Source organism: Trachemys scripta, chromosome 13 (assembly GCF_013100865.1).
Source record: "Trachemys scripta elegans isolate TJP31775 chromosome 13, CAS_Tse_1.0, whole genome shotgun sequence".
NCBI classification, from domain to species: domain Eukaryota; kingdom Metazoa; phylum Chordata; order Testudines; family Emydidae; genus Trachemys; species Trachemys scripta.
The window spans coordinates 26107598-26133119 of NC_048310.1; the positions used below are offsets into that span (position 1 = coordinate 26107598).

At 40.5% G+C, this 25522-nt stretch overlaps 2 protein-coding genes across 10 annotated transcripts in view; one reads left to right on the forward strand and one right to left on the reverse strand.

Annotated features, from left to right (window-relative positions):
* Positions 1 to 16647, reverse strand: part of ITFG1 (integrin alpha FG-GAP repeat containing 1) — a 201560-nt gene extending 184913 nt beyond the window's left edge. For both annotated transcript variants that reach the window (XM_034788874.1, XM_034788875.1), the window contains exons 1-5: positions 16398 to 16647; positions 11657 to 11726; positions 10411 to 10553; positions 8687 to 8744; positions 6444 to 6518 (exon numbers count right to left, since the gene is read on the reverse strand). In XM_034788874.1, the coding sequence (XP_034644765.1) occupies positions 6444 to 6518; positions 8687 to 8744; positions 10411 to 10553; positions 11657 to 11726; positions 16398 to 16569 (518 nt within the window). In that variant the 5' untranslated portion in view covers positions 16570 to 16647. The remainder of the gene's footprint in view (positions 1 to 6443; positions 6519 to 8686; positions 8745 to 10410; positions 10554 to 11656; positions 11727 to 16397) is intronic.
* Positions 16648 to 16704: 57 nt separating this feature from the next.
* The window catches only part of PHKB (phosphorylase kinase regulatory subunit beta), a 194449-nt gene continuing 185631 nt past the window's right edge, over positions 16705 to 25522 (forward strand). For 4 of the 8 annotated variants that reach the window (XM_034788865.1, XM_034788867.1, XM_034788866.1 and 1 more), the window contains exons 1-2: positions 16756 to 16894; positions 19630 to 19742. In XM_034788865.1, coding sequence (XP_034644756.1) covers positions 19688 to 19742 — 55 coding nt within the window. In that variant the 5' untranslated portion in view covers positions 16756 to 16894; positions 19630 to 19687. Of the gene's footprint in view, positions 16895 to 17072; positions 17081 to 19629; positions 19743 to 25522 lie in introns of all 8 variants that reach the window. The other 4 variants (XM_034788873.1, XM_034788864.1, XM_034788870.1 and 1 more) reach the window with 4 other exon arrangements.

Genomic DNA, 25522 nt, shown 5'->3' on the forward strand with positions numbered 1-25522 from the left:
AGAAGGGGTCTGTTCGTATTCCTTAGGTTCAGTCAGAAGTGGGCAGTAATGGCTTTCTTTGGTAAGGTTCATCTGTTCATGCACATTCAAAGGGAGGGCTTATAAACCCTTTCCTTATAAACCCCTGCCCAGAGTGTAATCCTTTGTCTGGCAGTAACAGCCTTCCCAGTCCTTCCCTTCAAATTAGAGTAGGAGCATGTTTCTGGACCCTGCTGGCCACATTTTTGGGGGCTGAGAAGAACTTTTTCTCCCAACTACCAGATTGACCAGGGAGATGTGGATTTTTTTCACCTTCCTGTCAGCAGGCCAGAGACCCAGTGGGTAGCTTAGGTAGTAAGGTGGTCATGTTTTTGCAGCTCAACAGATGTCCAGTGCTTATGTGATTCACTTCACGGATGGACTGGAATTGAAATAAGGATTAGGGGAGGACATTTTCTAAAGATGGTGGTAGAAGAACAGATAGGGGCTCCTAATGGTTGGTACAGCAAGGAGCCAGCCATTCCCACCCACAGCATATCCTCAACCCTTGTCTGAGGGGGACGGTGGTGGAGTCACAACAGTGTTGCTGGAACTAGGTTAAAGGTCTAGAGACTGCAGGAATGGTAGTAGCCCTGACTAAGGGCTAGTCTACACTGGCAATGCTAAAGTGCAGCCGCGGCCGCGCTTTAACGTGGCTTACGTAGTCACAGCAGAGAGAGCTCTCCCAGCACTCTAAAAAAACCCACCTCCATGAGAAGTATGGCTCCCAATGCTGGTGCAGTTTACACTGGGGCTTTACAGCACTGAAACTTGCTGCGCTCAAGGGGGTGTTTTTTCACACCCCTTAGCAAGAAAGTTGCAGCGCTGTAAATTGCGTAGACACGCCCTCAGATGGTGCAGATTACAAGAGGAAGGTATGCATCAGAGTCATTGCTTGATAATTTCCCAGATATGTTAAATTAGTGAAGTTGCAGCTTAGTTAGGTCACATTCCTTGTATGTCTTGTCCTTTTTTCCCCTTCAGTGAATAAATATTAGGTTTGCGCCACAGCTCTAAGGAGCCGAGAAGCAGACTTCTAAATAAGTCTGGACACAATCTAGCAATGAGAACTGAGTTGCAAGAAGCAGTGTACACCTAACTCAGATAATGCAATGACCATATTTAAAGTGAATACTGAACACTGGCAGTTTTAGCTTTTAAAGCTCTTCCTCCAATGCTTTCCTTATTGCTACTTTCACAGGCATGACTCATTTTTTGTTATCTAAAAGAGTCTATCTTTGAATGAGACACACAGAACCACTGTTGCACTTAAGTGGGTTTCCAAATCATTTCCCAGATCCACCTATCTTCTTCAATCTAGAAAGACTTCATATTTGTAAAGCTACTCTCATGGTAACAGTTACAATTCAGAGCAAAGTTAACCTGCTTTCCTTTGAGATCAGATTAGTGTAATAAAAAGGGAGAAAAACCAAGCCTTGTATACAGAAGTTTTTGACTAAAACATATTGTTCATGTCAAACTTCTGAAAACTAAACTTTTCTACCCATGGATCATACTTCTTTCAAGTGGAAACTACAAAGAAATAATTTAACAGAACTAGAAAAAAAAACACGCCTGTGATTATATGAATTGTATTTAATATGGAAATGTCTGAAGATTGTACTGTAGGTGATCATAGAAAACAGCTGCCTTAATTCACTGTGAATAGCTGCTCTGCGCTAAATTTCTGTTCTTTCATGCTGCAATTTGTTTAATTAGGTGGGCTTATTTCCAAGCACTTATTAAAATGTCCACATCACCATCCTGGTTCATGTTTTTCAATCAAACACATATCCACAAATATTTCCAAGCTCTCCAGTTCCAGCATGGCAAGCCTTTCAAAGGCCGGTGTTTGAATAAGAAGTTATTTTTCATATACAGAAGTCTTAACTATTACATTTGGTAAAAATCCAACTCAATGTTAATCAGACACTACATGATGGGTGTTAGTGATTCAGTTATTTCAAACACAGCTCTAATTAAGTTTTCCCCAACACCCAATATACAGTAGTTCTCAATGTCTGTAATTGTAAGGATTAAGATCAGCAAATATCAGTATCCAAAGTGTATCTTCCACAGATTTAAGATTTAACTATGAAACTTTGAAACAAACAAACAAAAAAATCATCCTCTTCAATTAAAAACAGATCTATTTAAATTATATTCCAAAACATTTACTTCTAGAGAACTATAAAATAATTAAGAAATGGAGAACTGTTGACATCTCCATTACAAGCCCAAACATTTTCCATTAAAAAATGAACACTGGTTTTGTAAGGAAATAAAATAAAGCTACATTTTCCAAACATTATCAAACCAGATTATATTCTGACCTATAACATTCAACCTTCTTTTGAACTATTAATATATTTCTTTGTACCAATATTTCTTCACAGAATATTAACTGTGTTGTTCTCCTAGAAAGCTGATAAAATCTTCCAACATAATCAGTGCAAGGTTACACTTACTGTCATGAACACCCTTGGGGGAAATTTGCAAGCTTTGTTCCATAAATCAGATTTAAATAAAAGTCATCTTGATAAAATTCAAGCAGAGATTAATGGTCAAAAACATCTCTCTTAGAAGGGCATGAGAACTTCCAATTATACATGTGAATGATTTAAAAATAATCAAAATATTGTTTCCAGTCCTATATTGTAATTCTTTGTTTATTGAAAAAGATCTATAAATCTTCAAATAACCTCTAGTAAAGGGAAATGCTCTCATTGAGAATGATATTAAAATGATGCTACTAGCAACGATTACATTTTAAGTAAATGGGTTACAGATTTGCTAAAACCTCTACCTGTCTATCTTTGATAACAACGTATCAGACTAATATCAAGAATAAAAAAATTATTTAATTATACACTGCTTAAGGTCCAGGAAGATGAAAGTTAGAAAAGCTGATGTACTGTTTCTATGGAAACAGGTATAATCTGATTAGAACTAGAAAAGTCAATGGGCTTCTCTTGACACAACAGCTAAAAAATGCCCCAGGGAAATTCAAAACACTTCACAACAAACCATTTCTTTTAAAGTGATGAGCATCAGTGTTGATTATACACACACAAAAAAACCCCAACAGCTGTCAGAGACTAACTACATCTGTATTTATTATGCAGCAAATGTCATTGTACATTTTCATATTAATACGAACTACTAAATAGATAATCAGATATTAACTGGAACTTTGTAGTAGTATCTAAAAGTTGCAAAACCAGCACGTTCTGAGACTCAAAACTGCTATTCATTACTTGCGATTTAATTTAAGCAGACATTACTAAAAAACAGAGGTGTGAACAGAAGAGGGGGGGCTGTACCAGTGAAATGATGTAATAGTAATGCACAATTGATCTAAGAGCCTGTGTGTCCTAAACGCCTAATGAAATTGACAGGAATTGAAAGAACTCAGTACATCAGAGGATCAGACCTAAAGATGCACATATTAGTACATAGGTGCCTAAAGCTAACTACTCCCATTACTATTAGTGGAGGCAACCAAGTTTGAATTTTTTTGCTTGGGTGTGTCAGCCATTTTTCTTTTTAAAAAGTTTTTTAATTGTTTTCAGAACTAATGTAGCTGTGAAAGAGTGAGATGTGTTCATTTCTACTTTCACGAACCAAGTTGCTATCTATATTCTGATCCTAGACTCTGGTTTAGCAGTTATTTCTTCCACTGGTAATGAGTTAGGTGATCTATGTTATCTGTACAGGGTAGCAATACAATAGGCACAGAATACAGCTTGATTTTCCAAATAGGTTAAGACTGGTTGTTCAACAGGTATTCCCCTCAACCTTTGTGCAGGCAATGTGTTAAATTTTCAGTTTTACTGAGTTAAAGTAAGTACACCCAAACTAAATAAACTTTATACATAATCAGGCAGTATCAACTGCACAGTCAGCCAAATTCTCCTTAGAAAATTAAAAGTTTAATTTAAATTGTTGGGTACAAACTAAATATTTCATATTTAAATGTACTAGAATGTTTATACAAATTACTTTCTATCTTCAATGAAGTTCCTCTATCTAGAAACCAGAACACTTTACACATATAATTTGGTAAAGAATATGAAGTGTAGGCCCTACATACCCTACTTAACAGTTGTTCATGGACGGGTCATGCTAGTAACCCAGACTCCAATTTATGTGCCTGGTAAGTCCCAGTCACAGTAGGTATTACTAGCTGAAGTGATCCTTTTCTTCACCAGGCAGGATATATAAATTAGCACTTTGGAAGGGTGAACAGTCTGTGAGCTGCTCCTGCAATTTGTGAAGCTCAGAACCAGGACCATGTTTTAAGTATCTGAGAGCATACTGTGCCAAATAGGTTTTTGATCTAAATTCCCAAAGAAAAAGAATACAGTTCTTCACTATTAGTTTTCTTAGCTAACCTCTCATTCTCATTTTCCCTATAGGCATTATATATTTTTTTAAAACTGTCTCTACTATTTGATGAGGATGTATGTTCTTTTATCCTGCTTTTACTGCATTAGCCATGTCTACAACATATTCTAATCGCCAAAGAAAGTCCTTTGCTCAGGGTATAACCAGAAATCCCAGATAAGTTAAAATTTTTATTCCAGTATTCACTAACAAGTCTTGTACTGAAACCAGCTTTTTATTAAAGAGATTCATATTCTGTTCCACTGCTCTTGAAATTCTAAAATACGAGACACAGAACTATAAGTTTGCAGTTATACAGATATAGGAAAGGGCTTTTATTTTCTCACTGCTGCTCTAATCCTGAGGAAAAATGCATCTCTCTTCCTTGCTAGATCTCTGTTCTTTTAGGATAGGTCTGCACTTGAAGCTTGGGGTTTTTGGTCTAAAATCCCAAAGAAAAAGAATGCAGTTCTTTACTATTAGTTTTCTTGAAGCTTGAAGTATTTGGGGGTATGATTCCCAGCTTGAGATGACATAATTGCAATAGCTCTTATAGAACTAGCACACTAAATATAGAATGTAGCCTGGGTAACATGGGAGGGGGCAGGAGAGGCTAGTCACCCCATATATCCCATTCAAGACCCTAGACATATAACCTCTTAGACATAATAGTTTCTCTATGCAGATATTTTTTACTTGGTGAACATTAGATACTATAATGATAGGTGCTATAGAAAACCCTAAAGAAAAAAAAATTAAAAGGTTAGAGAACAGTCTTGGGATAATTAAGTCAAGTTCTTTTCCCTGCAAATATATAAGATTAGGAAAAGAAAGATAAACCGTATCTGAATAAATATGGAACTGTTAATTCTGATGCATACATTCTCCCTACATCAACACACCCACATAACAGTATTTAAAAATGAGTCAAATAAAGCTTTTAAAACAAAACAACCCCCCCACAAATTTGGAAGTAAATGTTCTCTTGTAAATTGCCTCTTGCTTAAATAAGGCAATTTCAAAAGCTAAAATTCTACAAGGTATTACTGCACGGGAATTAGTACTGCATATTTAAAAGCAAATAAAATAAATAAAAAAATCGAAGAATTTAATATTTTCATATCATGCATTTGATTTTTTTGCTGTAGTGTAGGCGGAAGGTGCAAAAGAGAGCTCCAGCCTATTTTAATACACGAGACTACTCCCACAAGGAACCAACAAGTAAGTGGAAGAGAGGAAATGAAAATAAGACAATTATAGACTTAGTCCAACCGTAATCGCTCTAAACAAACACCAACAGCATTCACTCAGTTAAAATTTGTTCCAAGGTTTCAAGCAACACAGTATCAGGAACGAATTTCATCTTTAGACAATATTTTACCATTAATCTCTGAACCAGCCAAGTGTACCTCTGTATACGTCAAAACTATACACACTTTATGCCTCAACCTGAGCACATGAAAAATATTGCACAAATTTTTCATGTCTGTTCCCTAATCAATAGTGGACAGCCCACTGGTATCTGCTGACATACTTTTGTATTTACATGAATGGAATCTTGTGGTGTATTAGACCAAATATAAGTTATAGGCTTCAGTGTGTACACAGACGACAGTCTTTTTGTTACATATTTGTACAGTGCCAATTAAAAAGACACTGGCATCTATGTTCTACCATGATAAAAATAAATGCAATTGAATTCATTACCATTGTACACCATAATAGCTGCAAGAAACCACCATGTACTTTCTCATATCAGCCACCATTACTCAAGTTTTAGGTTCTTGAAACCGCCACAGAATTTCTAGTTTATTACACAGAAGTGCACAGAAATTAGATCCTATGTGCCACAGAGTACACAGAACATTGCTCCTATGATATCAAGAGGAAGAGGGTCAAAACAAGAGCTCCATATCTGTACACCATCCACTCAACATGGAAATTTTATGCACTTGCACTGACAGTAGAATTGGGTGTGGCAACAATTGATATAAAAATTCATGTTACATGCTAGTAAATAAGTAAACATTTTAGCTTACCTGCCTAGCAGTATCTGAGGTCTATCTGATTCATTTGTGACACCAAAGACATCAGGAATTAAATCACCATTGAAGCTGAAAACGTAAAAACAAGCTGTGTCATCTTATCCTTCATTAACAATTTTCAGTCTGACTATTATAAATCATCCCTCTGTATTTGGGACTCTTAAGAATTGAAGAACTTGATTCTGTGCATTCTTCTATGAAGATTCAGTTCAAATCTGCACTACAGTAGAACATCAGAGTTATGAACAGAGTTACAAACTGACCGGTCAACCAGACACCTCATTTGGAACCAGAAGTATGCAATCAGGCAGCAAAAGAGGTGGGGAGGAAGCAAATACAATGCAATACTGTGTTAAACGTAAATTACTAAAAAATAAAGGGAAAGTTTAAATCAATATACCTCCAATCCCTACCCTAACCAGACTATTAGAATAATTTATTAACTATCTCCCAGCCACCATCCATCTAGCAGATCTCTCCACCTTTCTCCTCAACCCTCCTACCTTAATCTCCTCACAGGTCCTATCAGTTGTGGTAGCCACCCTACTTCTCCTAGGTCAATGCTGACTTCTAAGCTTACCTACAACACACACGGAAGTAAACAGCCTCAGCAAACATGAAATTTGAGTTCACCGATCACCAATCACAGAAGGGCTGCTTATCTGAGGTTGCAAATACATATATACTCGATCATAAGCCGGTTCATTTATAAGCCGATCCCCCCAAGATGGATAATAAAATGGAAATTTTTTATGACCCATTCATAAGCCGACCCTATTTCAGGGGTCGGCAAACTTTGGCTCCCAGGCCATCAGGATAAGCTGCTGGCAGGCCAAGACGGTTTGTTTACCTCAAGCATCTGCAGGCACGGAGGTAAACCTAAGTAAACAAAGTGTCCCGGCCTGCCAGTGACTTTACCCTGATGGGCCGGAACAGCAACTGGTGGGGACATTTTTTGGGGGGGATTGGGGTTCAGGGGAGTAACCCCTGTGACCACCTCTCACATGACCCCACCCCTAGCCTGGGGCCCCCACACTCTCCCCATCCCATTGCTTTCCACCTTAGCTGTGGCGGGCCAGGTGAGGATGTTCTGGCCTGGCTGGAGCTACTCCAGCAGGCTGGGCTGCGCGGCCGCAGCCTGCCAGCCCCGGAGCTGGAGCTGCTTCGGAGGTGGGGGGCGGAAGCAGCGTGGCCAGAAGCATAGAGACTCTGGCCCCGCCTCTTCCTTTTTGGCTCTGCTGGCTGTGCTGCCTCTCCTTGCCCCCTTTGTTGGGGGGGAGGGGCTGTGTCTCACCTCTCCCTCTCTATACCCATTCATAAGCCAACCCCCTTCTCTGATGATTCCCTTTTTTACTAAAAAAAATTCCGGCTTATGAACGAGTATATAGGGTAAGTAGAATGACAGATGCATGGAATATTCAAAGACATTACTGTGGTATCTATTTTATAAATGTTATATGTTTCTGTTTGGTCTAGGGATTATATTCTAGCTCCATTGGGGGAGGTACAGGAGTTTCCTGCAGGAACTAAGCTCACTTGGCAGGGACAGGGATAATTAATGTGAATCAGTAGGCCTGTAACAAGTCTAGAGAAATCTCCACCCTGGGGAAAACTGCATAAACTGATCTGATTGAAGACACCTGGGCAAACAGAGAACTGAGAACAGTATAAAGTGACTATCTGACTACATGAAGAGAGATCACTCTCACTGCATCCAAGAACTGACATGAGACTATGACAAGAGATACAGTCCTTGTGAGAGAACCTGGAGTACTAAGAAACCTACTAGGGTCCTATGTAGCAGACAAGTATTATCTCGTAAGCAGGCATGTAAGCTATTTATTGTTTTCTCTGTAATGCTTTTGTTCTGAATAAATACTTGGTTTTATGAACACTGGCTGGTCACTTGTTAATCCTGTCATTGTCCCTGAGAGACCAGGACTGCAGATATAGAATTAAAGACAGATCTACTGAGGTGATCACAGTAAATTGCAGCCTAAATGCCTGGTCTAGAGGCCGCAAGTCATGAGACTTCACCTTGAGGAAATGCGACAGCCTGCAGCCTGGATGATTTCATGTTGTGTTTTTAGTATTGGGCACATTTTAGACTTAAGATATTTGGTGTTTTAATTTGACATTGTTAAACAAACTAAACACTTAAACATTAAATATTTAACATTTATGTTCCAATTTATTTCTGCAAGTTTTGTTCAAGGTAAGATGCCATACATACTTACTCCATAATTAGAGGCTCATCATGAAAAGTTTTATTTAACACAGTCTTACGATTAGAATCTGAAAACAGAAAAAGCATTCACTTGATTAAATTGCACACATTTTATGACATTAAGACACCCAGCCATCTTTATTATAATATATTCTTTATTAACTTTAGGTCTTCCAAAGCTATTTAGTGATTTTGTTTTTGGCCATTTTCAAAAACACAGCCAGCCTTCAACACAAACAATATAACTGACTGCTTTGAGTTCTATGTAAATTCTAACTGCCAGCACAAAGAAGAAAGGCAATTCAGAGACCCAACTCTGGAACTTACCCATCCTTAGCCATGTGGTGGCTTAACAAAATTACAAAAATAACCCTTACCACAAAAGTCAATTTCTACCTAGGTTAGTAATCTTATAAATTAATACTAAAATGTAGATTGAAGCATGTGAAAATGTGGTTAATAAAGATAATCTGAACCTGTTGGGACAAAAGCGTGTCCATATATAACATTTGCACAAAATGTACCTGAAAAGTATTCTTTATTCAGGGTGTTGTTTAAGACTGTAGCACAGCGTAAATTGGAAGGAGTAATTATCAATTAGGAGACTATGTGGAAGTATAAACTGGCTGGGTGTCCTGCACTGCTCCCCTCACAGACCCCTCAAATCCCACATCCAACTATCCCTGGCATACCTCTGTCCATCCCTGCTCAGAGCGGTCAGTTATTGTTTCCTTTCACCCCACACTTTCATTTGCTCCTATCTTCTGTCCCCCACTTCCTGGGTGTGCACCAGTACCCCGCCCTTCCATCTTCCACACCTTCTATCTCGTGTAGATATCTAACGTTTCCACTAACACCATCCTATGCCTCTCATTCTCCAAGCTCTCAAGGTCCCCTGAATCCCCTCAGCCAACTGGCAAAGAGGCCTGCATCTTCCTGTTTGTGCCTCACGCCAGGTCAACCCTTCATATTTCTCCCAAATCCTCTGATCATCTCATGTGCTCTCCTGGACATGCTCCAACCCATTCCCCCAGTCTGCTACTTCACAATCCATTCCCCCCACTTCTGACTCAGCCTGGCAGCAACAGTACCTGAAGTCAGAAGTAGCTTGATTTATACTTCACAAATATTTTAATATTGAGTGTTTAAATATTGCTTTTAAGACACTTAAAAGACTCTTCAGCCTTCCCATCCCTCCCCAAACATTCCCCCTAAATGCTGCTTCTCAGCAAGGTCAACAAAAATCAAATAAACTTGGAATTTCTAAACCAAACCATCTTATTAAATGTCATGAGCCCAAAAATGATAGGATAATGTTGACAAATGAAGGAGAGGTAAATTTTCATAATACTGTATCCTATTTCTTACGCATCTTCCCCAGAGAAGCTTTAGCCTAGGATAAAAATAATTGTTAAGGATGTGGGGAAGTTGGGAGAGGGTAGAGGCAGCGGGGGGGAGGGGGGAAGAGGAGGGGCAAATCTGGTTTATATTTAAAAAAAATAGCTCCAACTTGAACTGTGAATTGGCTATTGCTACTCCATTATAAAGGGACTGATGTTTTTTAACCCTCCTACCCACTGTAGTTCTAGTACAAAATTTTATGTAGATGTGAAACTGCAGATCTGCTATAGATGCTTGATCAGTATTTCTGTTATAAACACAAATAATGGTTATGTTGTCCAGTAAGTTATAACTTAAGTATTTTTTTGTTATTTAACAGCAACACCAACTTACCTAATGTTTGATTGCGTCCCCAAAAAATAATAACCGATAATTCATTAGTGATGTGATTTTGTGGTTTTGTTGTCAGAAGGACGTCCATTTGTGAATCACCATCATAATCTCCAGGAACCACACTGGTTATGACACCCTGATTTCTACAATTATAAAATTAAACATTTAAATGTGCAAATGGATGTGTGATTAAAATCTGTGGGCCCCTAAAATATTGTACATCCATAGACTAATAATGTATTTTCTTTTTGAAATGGTTAATATTACATTAAATTTTGTAGGATGAAAGTTTTAGCCCTATGTTTTGGCAGACATTCTCCAACCCTATCTTATACACTCTTCTCACACTCCCCAGTACTTGCAAAACCTTACTAGTTCCATACCATAGCAACTTATCACTGCAAGCCCTTAAAAGCTCTATTTTAGACACAAGGAAACCTTCTAGTTTGATCCCAGTAGCTAGATCATAAAACATGATGTCTACGCAGTAGGGACCAGAGCTGTAGATTGGGACTTCAGAAAGCCCTATCTTTTCTCCTTTGCGGTGTCTTATTTCTTCTCCCATATTATCTTTTGTTTTCTGCTGTCGTTCTTTTGGTCCACACACACATTGTTCATTGAGTATCTGGGCCTTGTTTCTAAATGAGAAGTTTGAATGTCAGTGCACCTGTACTCATGTGTTGACATGTGCAAAGGTGTGCTTATTCTGTGCATGAGTACTCAGTTTGTTCAAACTCATATACAGTTACACACACATGCACATATGAAAGATGTAAATAAGGATATTCAGTTTTCTGTGCAAACAGTAGGTGGGCATCTGCACAGGAACTGGAAATCAGGCCCATATTCTGCATTAAATAAGTGAAGCTGAGATTGTTCCATCTTTTTTTTTTTTTTTTTTTTTTTGCTTTTCCTCCTAAAACAAAGGGAAATGTATCTAACTAAACATAAACCCTATAGATTACAAAGTTCTTATTTCCCCACCTTCTCTCAGAGGTTGCATAAAATCTAGGCAAGTACAAAAAATACCAAATGGCCTTTCATGACATAATTCAGCAAGCTCATCTTTCAAGTTTAAGCTTGAATTCTACGGAGAAACTGAATCATGTAATTAAACAGACAAAAAAACAACCCAGAAAGAATCCTAATCATGCTCCCACTGAATCTTGCTTCCAATTTAGTCAGTCTTAACCAAAATGAATGTTTCCATTACATCATCATTAAGATATTATGTATCAATACTTACATTGACAACTTGACTTTGGGTTTAAAATACGGCTCCTTTTGGTCTGCCAGAAAGATAAGTAATTCATTGCCTGAAAAGGAAGCATATAAATAGCATTAAATTAATGAATAAACCCTATTAGACACTGGTTTTATGAGAATGAAAATAATATTTAACAAGGTATGGTTGAGACTGTTTGCACTGCCAAATATAATTGCTCCTCCCAGCTAACGAAAAAAGAAATATTCAAATATGACTAAGTCTCATTTCCTTCTGCTTCAAAAGAGGTACAAGGGGAATATTTTTTTCACCAGGGCACTGTGAGCTGCATTTCAAATTGAAGTGAACTTAGCTCCAAAAACCCCTACATTCTTGCTCCAGTCATATCCAGATGTTTGATCCAGGTTTTTGTAGCAGAATCAGAGCAGCTATCCTGGGTTTTGCAATTAGTTAGTGGAACTACAGGGGCAAAAACTGACTAGATTCAGAAGGATCCAGGTGACTGTTCGGGGTTTTTGTGGTACTGCTGCACCAGGGTCTGGATTTGACATACTGGAAGCAGCTAGATTTTTTCTCTATTTCTGCAGTAGAATTAGAAGTGTTGGGTCTGAAAATTGGCTAGATAGAAGTGCTAATTTTGGGTTTTTGCAGTGCTGTTGCACCAGTATACTTTGGGATCTAGATATTCTTGATGCAGTAGGAGCAGCTAGACTTCTTCTCTGTTCTGATGATAGAACTTGAAAGCTGGAGTTAAAAAAACAAAAACAAAAAACCACCAGTAGGATACAGGTATCGCCAGCTATTATGTTTAGCTCTGGTGTAAGAGAAAGTTCTTTCTCCTTTCAGATATCTTGGGGAGTGGGAATCAAGGTATCATGCAGTCACTCTAGTCTAAAACTAATCTAGAAAATGGACACTCGATAGGGTCCAAAGACAGCATTCTAGAAGCAACACTTGGCTGCCAAAAGTACCCTGAGAATGATTAGAGCTGGCACTGCTCCTGGAGCTCTAATGTTACAATACCTCCAATGTGTAGCAGCCTGCCCACCAACCCCCTCTTTGTACTGGTCTTCAGATAACTATTAGCAAAAAAAAGCTGTGTTATTTTAGTATTTTGCAAGCCTTGTGTCAATGAAATCTAAAGTTCAGATAATTCAAATAATCCAATTGGAAATAGCAATACTTATTTATTTTAGATGGACTTTTTCATATAATGCCAAACCAGAAAAAAGGAACATGTATATGCAATTCTGCTGTGCAAAAGCAACCGTAAGTTAGTCATCCTATGTAAAACCTTAATGTTTACATACATGTATCTGAAAAATAATGAGCCAAACATCAAATATCTTCTAATATAATCACACAATTATCAGTATTCCTTTTAACTCTAAAATAAAATTTGTTCACTGCATATTCCAGCTGAGTACTTCCATACAGCCAAGTTTAGGACTGCTAACATTTAAACAATCCAACTAAACTTCAAAATTAATTCACACCTTTGCTGCTGCTATTGTATATTTGGGAACAATTTTCTGAAAAGTTGAATGAGCAGAACACAACTCCAGTCATTTTCAGTGTAAATATCTTATAGCCGTGAAGGACAAAAACTTCCATTTTTAACATGGCAGTTTGGCATCTGCAAAAAGCACTGAAATTTGATTAGAAAACTATGTATTTTGCCATTTCTATGTATCCATGATTTCCCAATTTCCTTTTTTACCACGAAAACAAGTCTTTCATCTCAACTTCAGTGGTTTGATTCTGATGTAAATAATAAATATGCAGTAGTGATTGGATATTGTTACAATTTGGCAGCTGTTATGTGGCCTAAATGAGATTTAACCCCAGCAGGTGGACTTTCCTATCATAAGTTATTATACAATTTGACACCAAGAGTTTGCTTAGACTAGAATCCCAGGGTAGTCTGAAAAGGCCAAATCTGAATAGAAAGTGATTTACCCTACAATCCTCAGAGATGCTTCTTCCCACAATAGGATGATATACATCTCTACCTTGATATAATGCTGTCCTCGGGAGCCAAAAAATCTTACCGCGTTATAGGTGAAACCGCATTATATCGAACTTGCTTTGATCCACCGGCATGCACAGCCCCACTCCCCCCCCAGAGCATTGCTTTACCGTGTTGTAGCCGAATTCGTGTTATATTGGGTCGCGTTATATCAGGGTAGAGGTGTATTAGCAAGACCAATAAGTAAGCTTGCACTGCCACAACCCATGTTGCATATTTTCTGTCTTCACAGTTAGATATTTAGTTAATTTCACAATCATTAAGTTTATTTAAAAATAAATTAAAATGATCTTACAGTATTAAATAATATTTTAAAATTCTTAGGCATGTGTGTTCTTTCAAGAAAGATGCTGTAAACGGTTTCAAGCCTCAGAGGAGCAAGACAAAAATTATCACCGCTTGAGATTTCTCCTACACCTTAGGAAAGTCACAAAATCGTAGGACTGAAACGGACCTTGAGAGGTCATCTAGTCCTGTGATATAGACCATCCCTGACAGGTGTTTGTCTAACCTGCTTTTAAACAGGGCTTTGGAGCTGTGCTCTGGCTCCGCTCCAGCTCCAGGCAAAAACCTGCAGCTCCACTGCTCCAGAGCTGCTCCGTGCTCAAGCTCCGCTCCAAAGTTCTGCTTAAAAAAATCTCCAATGATGGAGATTCCACAACCTCCCTAGGCAATTTATTCCAGTGCTTAACCTCCCTCACAGTTAGGAAGTTTTTCCTACTGTCCAACCTAAACCTCCCTTGCTGCAATTTAAGCCTATTGTTCTTGTCCTACCCTTAGAGGTTAAAGAGAACAATTTTTCTCCCTACTCCTTGTAACAACCTTTTATGTACTTGAAAAATGTTATGTCCCCCCTCAGCCTTCTCTTCTCCAGTCTAAACAAACACAATTTTTTTCAATCTTCCCTCACAGGTCATGTTTTCTAGACCTTTCATCATTTTTGTTGCTCTTCTTTGGACTTTCTCCAATTTGTCCACATCTTTCCTGAAACGTGGACACAATACTCCAGTTGAGGCCTAATCAGTGTGGAGTAGAATGGAAGAATTACTTTTTGTGTCTTGCTTACAACACTCCTGCTAATACATCCCAGAACGATATTTGCTTTTTTTGCAACAGCATTACACTGTTGACTTATATTTAGCTTGTGATCCACTATGACCCCCCAGATCCCTTTCTGCAGTACTCCTTTTTAGGCAGTCATTTCCCATTTTGTATGTGTGCAACTGATTGTTCCATCCTAAGTGGAGTACTTTGCATTTGTCCTTATTGAATTTCATCCTAGTTACTTCAGACCATTTCTCCAGTTTGTCCAGATCATTTTGAATTTTAATCCTACCCTTCAAAGCACTTGAAACGCCACACAGCATGGTATCAGCCACAAACTTTGTAAGTATACTCTCTCTACCATTATCTAAATCCTTGATGAAGATATTGAACAGAACCAGACTCAGAACTGATCCCTGCAGGACCCCCACTCAATATGCCCTTCAGGCTTGACTGTGAACCACTGATAACTACTCTCTGTGAACTGTTTTACAACCAATTATGCACCCACTGTAGCTCTATCTAGATTGTATTACCCTAGTTTGTTTCTGAGAAGGTCATGTGAAACCATATCAAAAGCCTTACTAAAGTCAAGCAAAAAGAAGAACAGGAGTACTTGTGGCACCTTAGAGACTAACAAATTTATTAGAGCATAAGCATTCTATATGCATCCGAAGAAGTGGGCTGTAGTCCACGAAAGCTTATGCTCTAATAAATTTGTTAGTCTCTAAGGTGCCACAAGTACTCCTGTTCTTCTTTTTGCGGATACAGACTAACACAGCTGCTACTCTGAAAACTAAAGTCAAGATATACCACATCTACCGCTTCCCCCCATCCACAAGGCTTGCTACCCTGTCAAAGAAAGCTATTAGATTGGCTTGACATGATTTGTTCTTGACAAATCCATACTGACGGTTACTTATCACCTTACTATCTTCTAGATATTGGCAAATTGCTTAATTATTTGCCCCATTATCTTTCTGGGTACTGAAGTTAAACTGACTGACCTGTAATTCCCTGTTTTGTCCTTATTTCCCTTTTTATAGATGGGCACTATATTTGCCCACAGAACATGGGCATTGTTCCTGTTGCCTCTCGCATGCTAAACAAGCACTCTACCATTGAGCTAATTCCCCTAGAAGACATAACATTACTTCAATTTTTGTTACAAGCATCTTCAGTATAATGCTGATTGAGGGGTAAGGCTACGACTATTAAATGACATACTTTAGACTATAAGCCACTGATAATACAATATTGTCCCAAAGTCTCCCTCTGACAAAAATGTCAGTATTGTTTCACAGAGATGAGAAGCCCTTGGCCGAAGGACTTGTTAACACTAGCACCTTATTTTGTGATCATAGATACAACTAGGAATTAACTTGTGTTACTATCAAGACTATTAATATTTAAGAGTTACACCCACTACTTACTCCCTTATTACGTTATATAAACGTAATTCATGGGCCTGCCTATGGGGTGCACCATTCCTCAGCTAAGGGGCTCAGAGACCACAGAGGTAGGTCCAGTATGAGAAGAGACGATCCATGGCATTCATGCCGTTTCAGTAACCACTGGACTGTGCCCCATCTCCGCTGCTAAGGGGGCAGCCTCACCCTACCTACGCCATTGCCCCTAGAGGCTGGGGGCGCTCCAGTCCCCCAGGGGCCCTGCCCGTCCCGCACTTACCGCCCCTCAGCACGAACAGGTCCGTCTGCTTGTCCGAGTTAAAGTCCCCGAAGGCCGCCAGGGTCCCGAAGGCCTCGGCCCCGAAGAGCTGGGCGGTGACGTTCTGCAGCCCCCGGCCAGCCCTCAGCAGCCCGAGGAGCAAGCACAGACCAAACAGGTAGCAGCGCCCCATCCTCCAGCACCTCCAACCCCCTCACAGCCTGCCGCGACCGCCGCCAGCATCACTTACGGCAGCGGGGGGGAGGGGCCGTCACAATCCCCCCTTCACTTCCGGACTGACTGAACAAACGCATTTGCGACAGTGTCACGGGCGTGTTTACGGCCGGTCAGGGTAACCACAGCGGACAGAGCCGTGCTATCGCGTCGGTCTCTTCCCGGTGGAGCAGGCGCGAGGGGAGGGGAGTAGTAGTAGTGGTGGTTCTTCCGCGCAATGGCGTCGCATCTGGCAGACGTGAGCTGGAGGATGTTGGAGCTGCGAGCCCGGTCTAAGCGCTCAGGTCTGACCCCTTTGCCTGGATGGGGAGGGGGCTGCCGGGATCTGTTTGCTTGCGCTCTCGCTGAGAGAATGGGGCTCGCCTTGTTCTTCTCATCTCTCTCAAACGAGCCCCGCTCTCCCCCCACTCTCCACCTCAGCTGTGGCTGTCACTATTTCTGGCTTGCTTGGCCCCCCGGCAGCTTCGCAGGTCACTCAAAGGGCAGCTGCCACGGTGGAGTTGAAGTCACAAGTGCTGCTGCTGCTGCACCGTTTTCGTCTCATCTTCTTACCTAACGCTGATAAAGTCTGAGAGAAAATTTGAGGCTTGTTCAGGGCTATGGTAACTCGCATTCTCTAGCCCCGTGGTGCACTTCCCCATTAAACTACATCTGTCCTTGTTTTCACAATAACTGACAGATGTAGGACCCCCTACCTGTAGCGCAAATTTAGATCCCTTTCTAAAGCCTTAACCTTTTTGTTTCTTTTTTCATCCTCACACTTTGCACAGTAAAAAACAACAACTGTAACCGATCTCATTCGTTTGGAAATAAATTATTTTGGATTAATTTTAAGGTCATTTAAAAAATCTGCTACTCTGATGCATAACTTTGCTGAGACATTTTAAATTCATGAGTTTAATGAGACATTTAAATTTCAATAAAGTTCAGCTCAGCACATGTAAATGAAACTGGTTTGCTTCACACATCATTGTGTTTGACAAGCTGTTGAACAGTAATTTATTCTGAAACCACTAATATATTCTTGGATCAAAATCATGATCTTTTGTCTAATTTTGCTGAGAACCACAGATTAGACTTAAATTCCACTCCCCTGAGATGAAAATCCTTGGTTTACTTAACAATTTATTGCCATAAACCAGTGGTTCTCAACGCGTGGTCTGTGGGCCACTTGCAGCCCAGACAGCACAGGGCTGCAGCCCATGTGACATCCTCAGGGCCATACAGGTAGTATTGGATGCGGCCCACAATGGTACAAGAACCACTGCCATAAACACAAAATAGTTTGTAGTGACTTGTTACACTCTAAAAATTGCTTCCCTTAAAGGGAAGCTGTCACTGCAATGTGACCCATAAAGTTAGGTTTTGTAAAAGCTTGTTTGTAGCTCTTTATTTGTAGTATCATTCAGATAGTTATTAGAAGAATTAAACTTTTAATGCTGACCACATAGTACTACTTAATTAAACTTACAAAATGTGCAAGACAGTTTTTAACCTAGCATAATTTTACAGTCAATGTTCCTGTCTAAAAGGAAAATGCATAACCATATACTTGACTATGAAATAAATGTAACTACTTTTGCTTATTTAAAAGGAAATTAAAAATTGTTTACACAAATTACGTTTTTAAATGGAATGTTCAGTGTAAAACTTTGTGACTCAAGTTTACAATCACAAGTATGAGACTCACATTTACAGTATCCCCTAGAAAATAAAATATCATTTAGGCCCCACTGCTGCAGACACCTACCTGTACATACTCCAATTACACGTTAAAAGTATCAAAATGAATTTTTGCCAACAAAAACTTATAAGTACCAATGAATTAAATCAATCAATATGATTGATTACAACTGTATTAGTAGGAATGTACTGCAAATAATACAGTAATAGGCCAGTCCTGCAATCTGACCTGTACAGAGCCTCGGTGACCCCAGCAGGATTTCATACATGTGTAAGAGGGTTGCCTGCACAGATTCGTCTGCAGGATCAGGGCATAGTTTTCAACACCAGTTATGAAAACTAGCTTGTTCTTGTGTGTTTATCCACCAAAGTAAGAGACACCAATTCAAATAATTACTATTCTCCGCATTTTATGGTATACATGGTATAGTACTGCAGAAGGAAACCAACCTGTAGTTTATTTATAGCCTAAAGATTACTGGGTTACAATAGCTGTTTAACTGTGTATCACTTGCTTTGTTTTAGCACAAACATTGCATCTTTACTATTAATGGAAGAAGAAATGCTTTTCTTTTAGATTAAGGCATGGGTGGGCGGGTATCACAGGCCAGGGGAGGCTGAGCCTCCCCACGGTCAGCCCCCGGGTCCTCTCCTGTTTCCCGACGGTGCTCTCTGGCTCTTCCCCTGTGGCCGGGTCCCAAGCTGGGGCTAGGGCTAGAGGGGGCTGAGGGGGACCGGCCAAGGCCCAGGGCTCCAGGCAACTGGAGCCAGTGCTCATGTTGCCCCGTGGTGAAGGACAGTGGGGGGGCTGGTGGCCGTGGGGGTGCTCTGGGCTCGGGCGGGGGCGATGGGCAGGTGGGGCCTTGGGCAGAAGGCGTGGGCGGGGGCTAGCCTCTCCAAGCCGGTAGTTCAGTGCTGCCCATGGATCAAGGATTTATTTAATCCTGGAGAAGAATATGTATGGGCTTTATTCTGCACATATTGATATCAGTGGCAAAATTCCCATTGACTTCAGTGATGCAGGATCAGGTCATAGGGTAAATATTCAAAGCATTGTTATAAAGTAACCAGGAATTTTACTGCAAAATAAAGTAATATTACTTCTATATACTATTCAGTATGGGAAAATTATGTAAATCTAGGTCCTGTTACTTGGTTAAAGATTGTTTATTAAAATTAAGGCACAAGAAAACCAATTTTTAGGGTATAAAAGGGAAAACATAAATAATAAATAACCTTAATTATCCCCATGATTGTCCAGTGCATCATGTTAATAACTCTGCTAACACTGCTTTCACTAATTTAATGCTAATTGCTTCTAACCCTCACTGGACAGTTTTGAAAATTGCTGTAGTTTAGCCTGAGACGTTTGTGATTAGCTGCATCAGTTTGAAATGGCCAATTTGGACGATGATAGAGCCAGCTCTGCACATACTTTCTCAAGGTTTGGTAAGTGTGTGGTCTTTCCTTTTTTATATTTTTGTGTCTTCTGCTTTGAAAAGTGTGATTGCTTGTTGCTGCTTTCTTGCAATGTTAACATAAAAATGCCATATGTATTTAGTATGTAATTTGTACTTGCAGTTCTTTTATTTATAATTTTTTAAAGCAAAATTTAGGCCCAAGGTTTGAGCTTCTTGTGGGGAAAGCCGTCCAAATTTGAAATCTCTCATTTTCAGAAGGAAAAAAAAATACTTAATTGTGTTGGGGTTTTTGTGTGTGCTTTTGTTTTTTATTATTTATCAATTCTTTTACGGTGACAATCTTAGTTATGAACTTTTCTTTGTAATGACAGTTAAGTCAAAGGTTCTGTTAGAGCATTGTTTAGCTTCTTCTTCTTTTTTTTTTTTTTTTAGTGTTAAACCACAAATAGCTTTTTTTCCCCCCAAGCATGTCTCATGTAGCTGGTTACAATCTTAAGGCTTGTCTATGCTTGAAAATAAATTTGGATTAAGGTACAGTGTGAATTTAAAGCACAGTATCTGTTCATATGCAACTTCATGTCTGGATACTCTTATTCCAGAATAAGAGTGCCTTTTTCCAGTTTAATCTACTAGATATTGTCCTAGTAGCACAAATTTTCAGTGGTGACTCTCAGTCGGATTGCATCTGAAAGGCTTTCAGCTGTCCACTGCAAGGATCCCAACGGAAGAGCCACTTAAGCTTCTGTTGTACTTTTCTTTCTCACTCCCTTCTGTGTTAAAGGAGCTGCTTGAGTTCTTGCCTCTGCTAAGAATCTGGGCTTGTCTTCATTACCAGGGAGATCGATGTGGATGTCTATTTAGCAGGTCTAATGAAGACCCGCTAAATCGACAGCAGAGTGCTCTCCATTCGACTCCGGTACTCCAGCTCCCCGAGAAGAGTAAGGTAAGTCGAGCGGAGAGCGTCTCCCTTCGAAGAAACCAGGGTAAATCAACCTTAGCTATGTCAATTCCAGCTACTTTATTCACATAGCTGAAGTAGCGTAACTTAGGTCGACTTACCCCGGTAGTGAAGACAAGCCCAGAGTCTTTCTACTTTCTTAATTTTTGTAGCTAGTCAACATTTCCTACTAGTAACTAAACAGATTTGTACTAGTTAAAAGCTGATGTTGTTCTGAAGTCTCAGGTTGAGCAGTGGCAGCACAAAATACTGACATTTGAGTATGCAAGATAGTTTCCTGTTTGGTTTGTAGCAATTTCAAGATTTGTTTGGCAAATGCCTATGTTTATGTTAATGGGTTTTGAGAACTCCTGAATTTATACTTTATTGTTCTGTGCTTCTGCTGTGTTACATGTCATTAGTTGCAACAAATTCTGAAATCCAATGATAAAGTCCAAGTACAGTGGATTACATAAACTGTTTCTTTTATTTCAGAAGATGAAGAAACTTAATAAGATGTATCAAAAGAAATATGTTTGGAGTTGGTTTCTCTATCTTGTAAAGGGGAGTAATAAATTTCTAAAAGGCTTTACACCAGTGAAACAAGGGGTCATTGGCAGAAGTTAGCTTAATTTCTTGAAATAGTACAATGGACATTTATATTTGAACAATATTGTATATTGTAAGTCTTGCAAACTCCAAAAACCTTAATTGCTTCCAAGGGCACTTCTGTTTCTCTTATTTTTACTTGGATGATGCTTAGTTTTTAATGGCATACTTTAAGGAATAGACTGGTAAAATATATTGAATGTTTTCCTCTTTGCCATGGAATTACAAAGACATTATATGCATACACACATACAAAATTCTTTATTACAAAAGGCCATTTAAAAGTTTGGTCCCTTTAAAACAAAATTTGTAGATTTTTTTTTTTTTTAATGGGTTCCTCTAACTAAACTGTGAAAAGAATTTAAATAACTCAGTTTTTTTTCCTGGTAAAAGATAATTATGAGTTCTCCTGAGTCAGTAATTGCAGTTTATGTTCTCCCAGGTTAGCAGATGAAATTTGTTTGCAGTTTTGCATGGTAATTTGCCGCTTCTCATTACTGAAATATTTATTTTGGGAATAGTGAAAAGCTAATTCAAATAGCTTTACAAACAAGAATTCTTTGTAGTACTATCTCAGTATTACCTTTATTGATGAAACATATACACCTCTACCCCAATATAACGCTGTCCTCGGGAGCCAAAAAATCTTACCGCATTATAGGTGAAACCATGTTATATCAAACTGCTTTGATCCACCGGAGTGTGTAGCTCCGCCCCCATGGAGCGCTGCTTTACTGCGTTATATCGAATTCATGTTATATCGGGTCGCGTTATATTGGGGTAGAGGTGTATTTAAAATTACTGTGAAAAGTGGGCTGCTTTTCCTAAAACTTTGCTCTCAAGCTTCAGCTATCAGGGCAAGTAAGGCATTCTAGGATGTTATATCTATCTATTTTAGGGCTTTATGCTGCCTCCCGTCATTGTAGTATCTGAGTGTCTTCCGCCTAAACTCAATAGCAGGTGTCTCTGGCTTTTTTCCCTTTTTGGGGACAAAATTCTGCTTAAGGTCAGCTTTTGATTTTTTGGGAGGAGGGACTTGATTGGGGTTGAGGGTATTTGTATTGTGTCACTTAATGTGGAAAGGTGTCACTTGACTGGGATGTGGGTGGTAGTGCCTAGTGATTGATAGAGGAGTCAGGCAGCCAAGAATTGGAGCTGCTGGTCATAAGTGGTAATCTGGGTGAATTCTGTGCTACTGTGTATGCAGAATTCATGTCCGTTGCAGATTTCTTTGCTTCCCCGCAGAAAAATGACTTTCTGACGGGGAAGCAAAGAGAAGCCCCTAGAAGTCACATGTCCCTCCCTAGCAAACAGGCACTTTGTTTCGAGCGCCTGGAACAGCTAGAGGAGCAGTAAATCACTGTGGGGCTGGCGATGTCCTGGCCAGGTCAGATTGTACCAGACTCCCCCATACCCATATCCTGCCGCCGAGCCTCAACCACCCTACCCCACTAAGCCTCACCCCCTGCATCCAGAGCAACCCTGCACCCAGACCTCCCACATCAAGCCCTGCACCAAGACCCCCCTGCATTCAAACTGCCTGCCCCCACCAATCTCCCCCCAACCTTTCCCACTGAGGGCCCCCCTACATCTAAACCTCCCCTGACTCCCTGCACCCAGACCATCCCCCTCTGAGCCCTGCACCTGGACCTCCCCTGCCTAGCCCCATCCCCCTGCACTGAGACCACCCCCTGCCAAGCCACACACCCCTGTATCTGGATACCCACCCTTGCACCTAGACCCCACCAATTGAGCCTCCTGCACTTGAGCCCCCACCCAAATAAGCCCCACCCCTATGCACCTGGACCACCCTGATGAGCCCCACACCTGGACTGTCACTCCACAGAGCATCAACTAGCTGTACCCAGACCCCCACCCCACCAAGTCCCAGTCCTCCAGCACTCAACTTCCTTGATGAGTCCCCCCACACAAACTCCCTCTGCTGAGTCCCATCCCCACCGCACCTAGACTTCTCTTACTGAGCCCTAACCACCTTCACCTGGGCCCACCTGCAGAGTCCCATTGCCCTTGCACTTGGATCCCACCCCCCAACAAGCCCCTGTGTATCCAGATCCTCCCCACTGAGCCATCCACACCCAGATTGCTCCACATAGAACCCTGTCACCCCAGCTCTGGATTTCCCCCCACACTAAGCCCCTCCACATTTGGATCCTGCTGGGCTGAGCCTGACTGCCCACACCCGGTGCTCTTGGCGCGGAGGTGCAGGGTTCTGGGGTGATTCTGGGACATGCCGAGCCCTTGCACCGTGTCAGGATCGGGTGCAGCTTCACTGCCGAGTCCATATCCAGGGGGTTGCTGGGTACATGTTGATCTCCCACCTCCATGCCGTCAGTGGCCTGTGCTCCCCACTGTTATGCTGGAGCCTCCACATTTATTTATTGACACACAACATTTCGAGAATTTTAAAATATTGTGTGCAGAATTTTTAATTTTTTGGTGCAGTATTCCCTCAGGAGTAAACTGGAGTCAGAGGCCAGATGTGAGAGCTGAGAGTCAGAGCTGAAGTCAGAGCCAAAGTCAAAAGACAGGAACTGGAGCTGTGGGTCAGGCCTGCATTATTTGGGCTGAGGAAAGGCTGGGAAAAAGCAGGCACAAGAGTTATTGCAGTCATGGGCAAATGCTTTGAGCATCCAGTGCCTTATTGCTAGTCTTAAGGGCGGGTCTGCTGATCCCCTCAGTCATTTGGACAATTTGGAATCTCAGTTGGGCCCAGCTGCGCTCATTAGACTGCCTGGGTTTTAAGCTAGCAGGTAAGCAGGTCCTTATTCCTGACAAAAGGCTTTCTTGAAGAGGAAGATTTTCAACAGAGTAACTTTGGAAGCATTCTTGATGTACACTAACGCAGGAGCCAAGGTTACTGTTAAAAGCAATAATCCATCTAACCTTAAAGTGGAAAGAAAAGCTGATAGTGATATAACTGATTTCAACTGAAGTAGTTTGGTCCCTATATTAAATAATAGATGTAGTGAAACAACAAGAACAAGATTTAAAAGACTGATGAAAATGTCTTGCCTTAAGTCTTCTGTAAGAGGATATGGTGAACAAGGTAGCTGTTATTTTTTACGGGGTACAATGCTGGTCAACCAAGACTATTTTAGATCATTTGAAAGTGCATCTGGATCTTACTAGCAAAACATATCAAGGAGCTGCCAATGCCTCTACTATTCAGAGAATATGAATAATTGCAGTGTTTGGAGTTCAGTAAAGTTCACAGCGTTTAGCCAGTAACCTAAATCCAGAGTGATGATCTTTGATTAGTTAGGTGCTTCATACTAAAACAGAGGGTGCTTAAATTAGTAAACCTCTCGTACTTTCATATAGAATGTTTCATTTGAATGATTGGTTTGAATTATGTATCTGAGTTGAAAGGGTTATAATTTTTATCTTCCCAGTCCTAATTATTGCAATATGCTTTTGTTCTTTTCATTTATTAATAATGCCTATATAGCATGTATAATACAGATACATATGCTCATTGAATTTTTGGGGGGATGAGTATGGCGCTAACATAAGAAGTACTCATTCATCACTTAAAATGGATTAAAGTCCTCATTAATCTCATAGTTTTTGGTTCAATGAATATTTATTGAGAATAAGAGTTTGACTTTTGGATGGAGGTGTGGGGATAGAAGGTTACACTGTAGTGGGACAAATTGGAAAAGGGGTGGCACAGCTAATGGCAGATTAAATTAGGAAAACATGAGAGAGGGCTAGTTAATGGGTAGGAATTATCTATAGCAGTGTTTCCCAAACTTGGACGCCGCTTGTGTAGGGAAAGCCCCTGGCGGGCCAGGCTGGTTTGTTTACCTGCCCCATCCGCAGGTCCGGCCGATCGCGGCTCCCACTAGCTGCAGTTCAATGCTCCAGGCCAATGGGAGCCGCTGGAAGCGACGCAGGCCGAGGGACTTACTCGCCGCCGCTTCCCGCAGCTCCTGTTGGCCTGGAGCAGCGAACCACGGCCAGTGGGAGCTGTGATCGGCCGGACCTGTGGATGCGGCAGGTAAACAAACCGGCCCGGTCCGCCAGGGGCTTCCCCTACACAAGGGGTGTCCCAAGTTTGGGAAACACTGATCTATAGTACAGAACTAAATCGTAGGAATAGGGATAGAGAATGAGGGTTGGAATGGAGCTGTGACTAAATGAGTGAAGGTTGTAGAGAAAGTATTGGAAGGAATCAGATTTTTTAAAATCAACAACAAAAACACTTGGAGCCGAAAACAGATGAGGCCTTACCGGGTGCC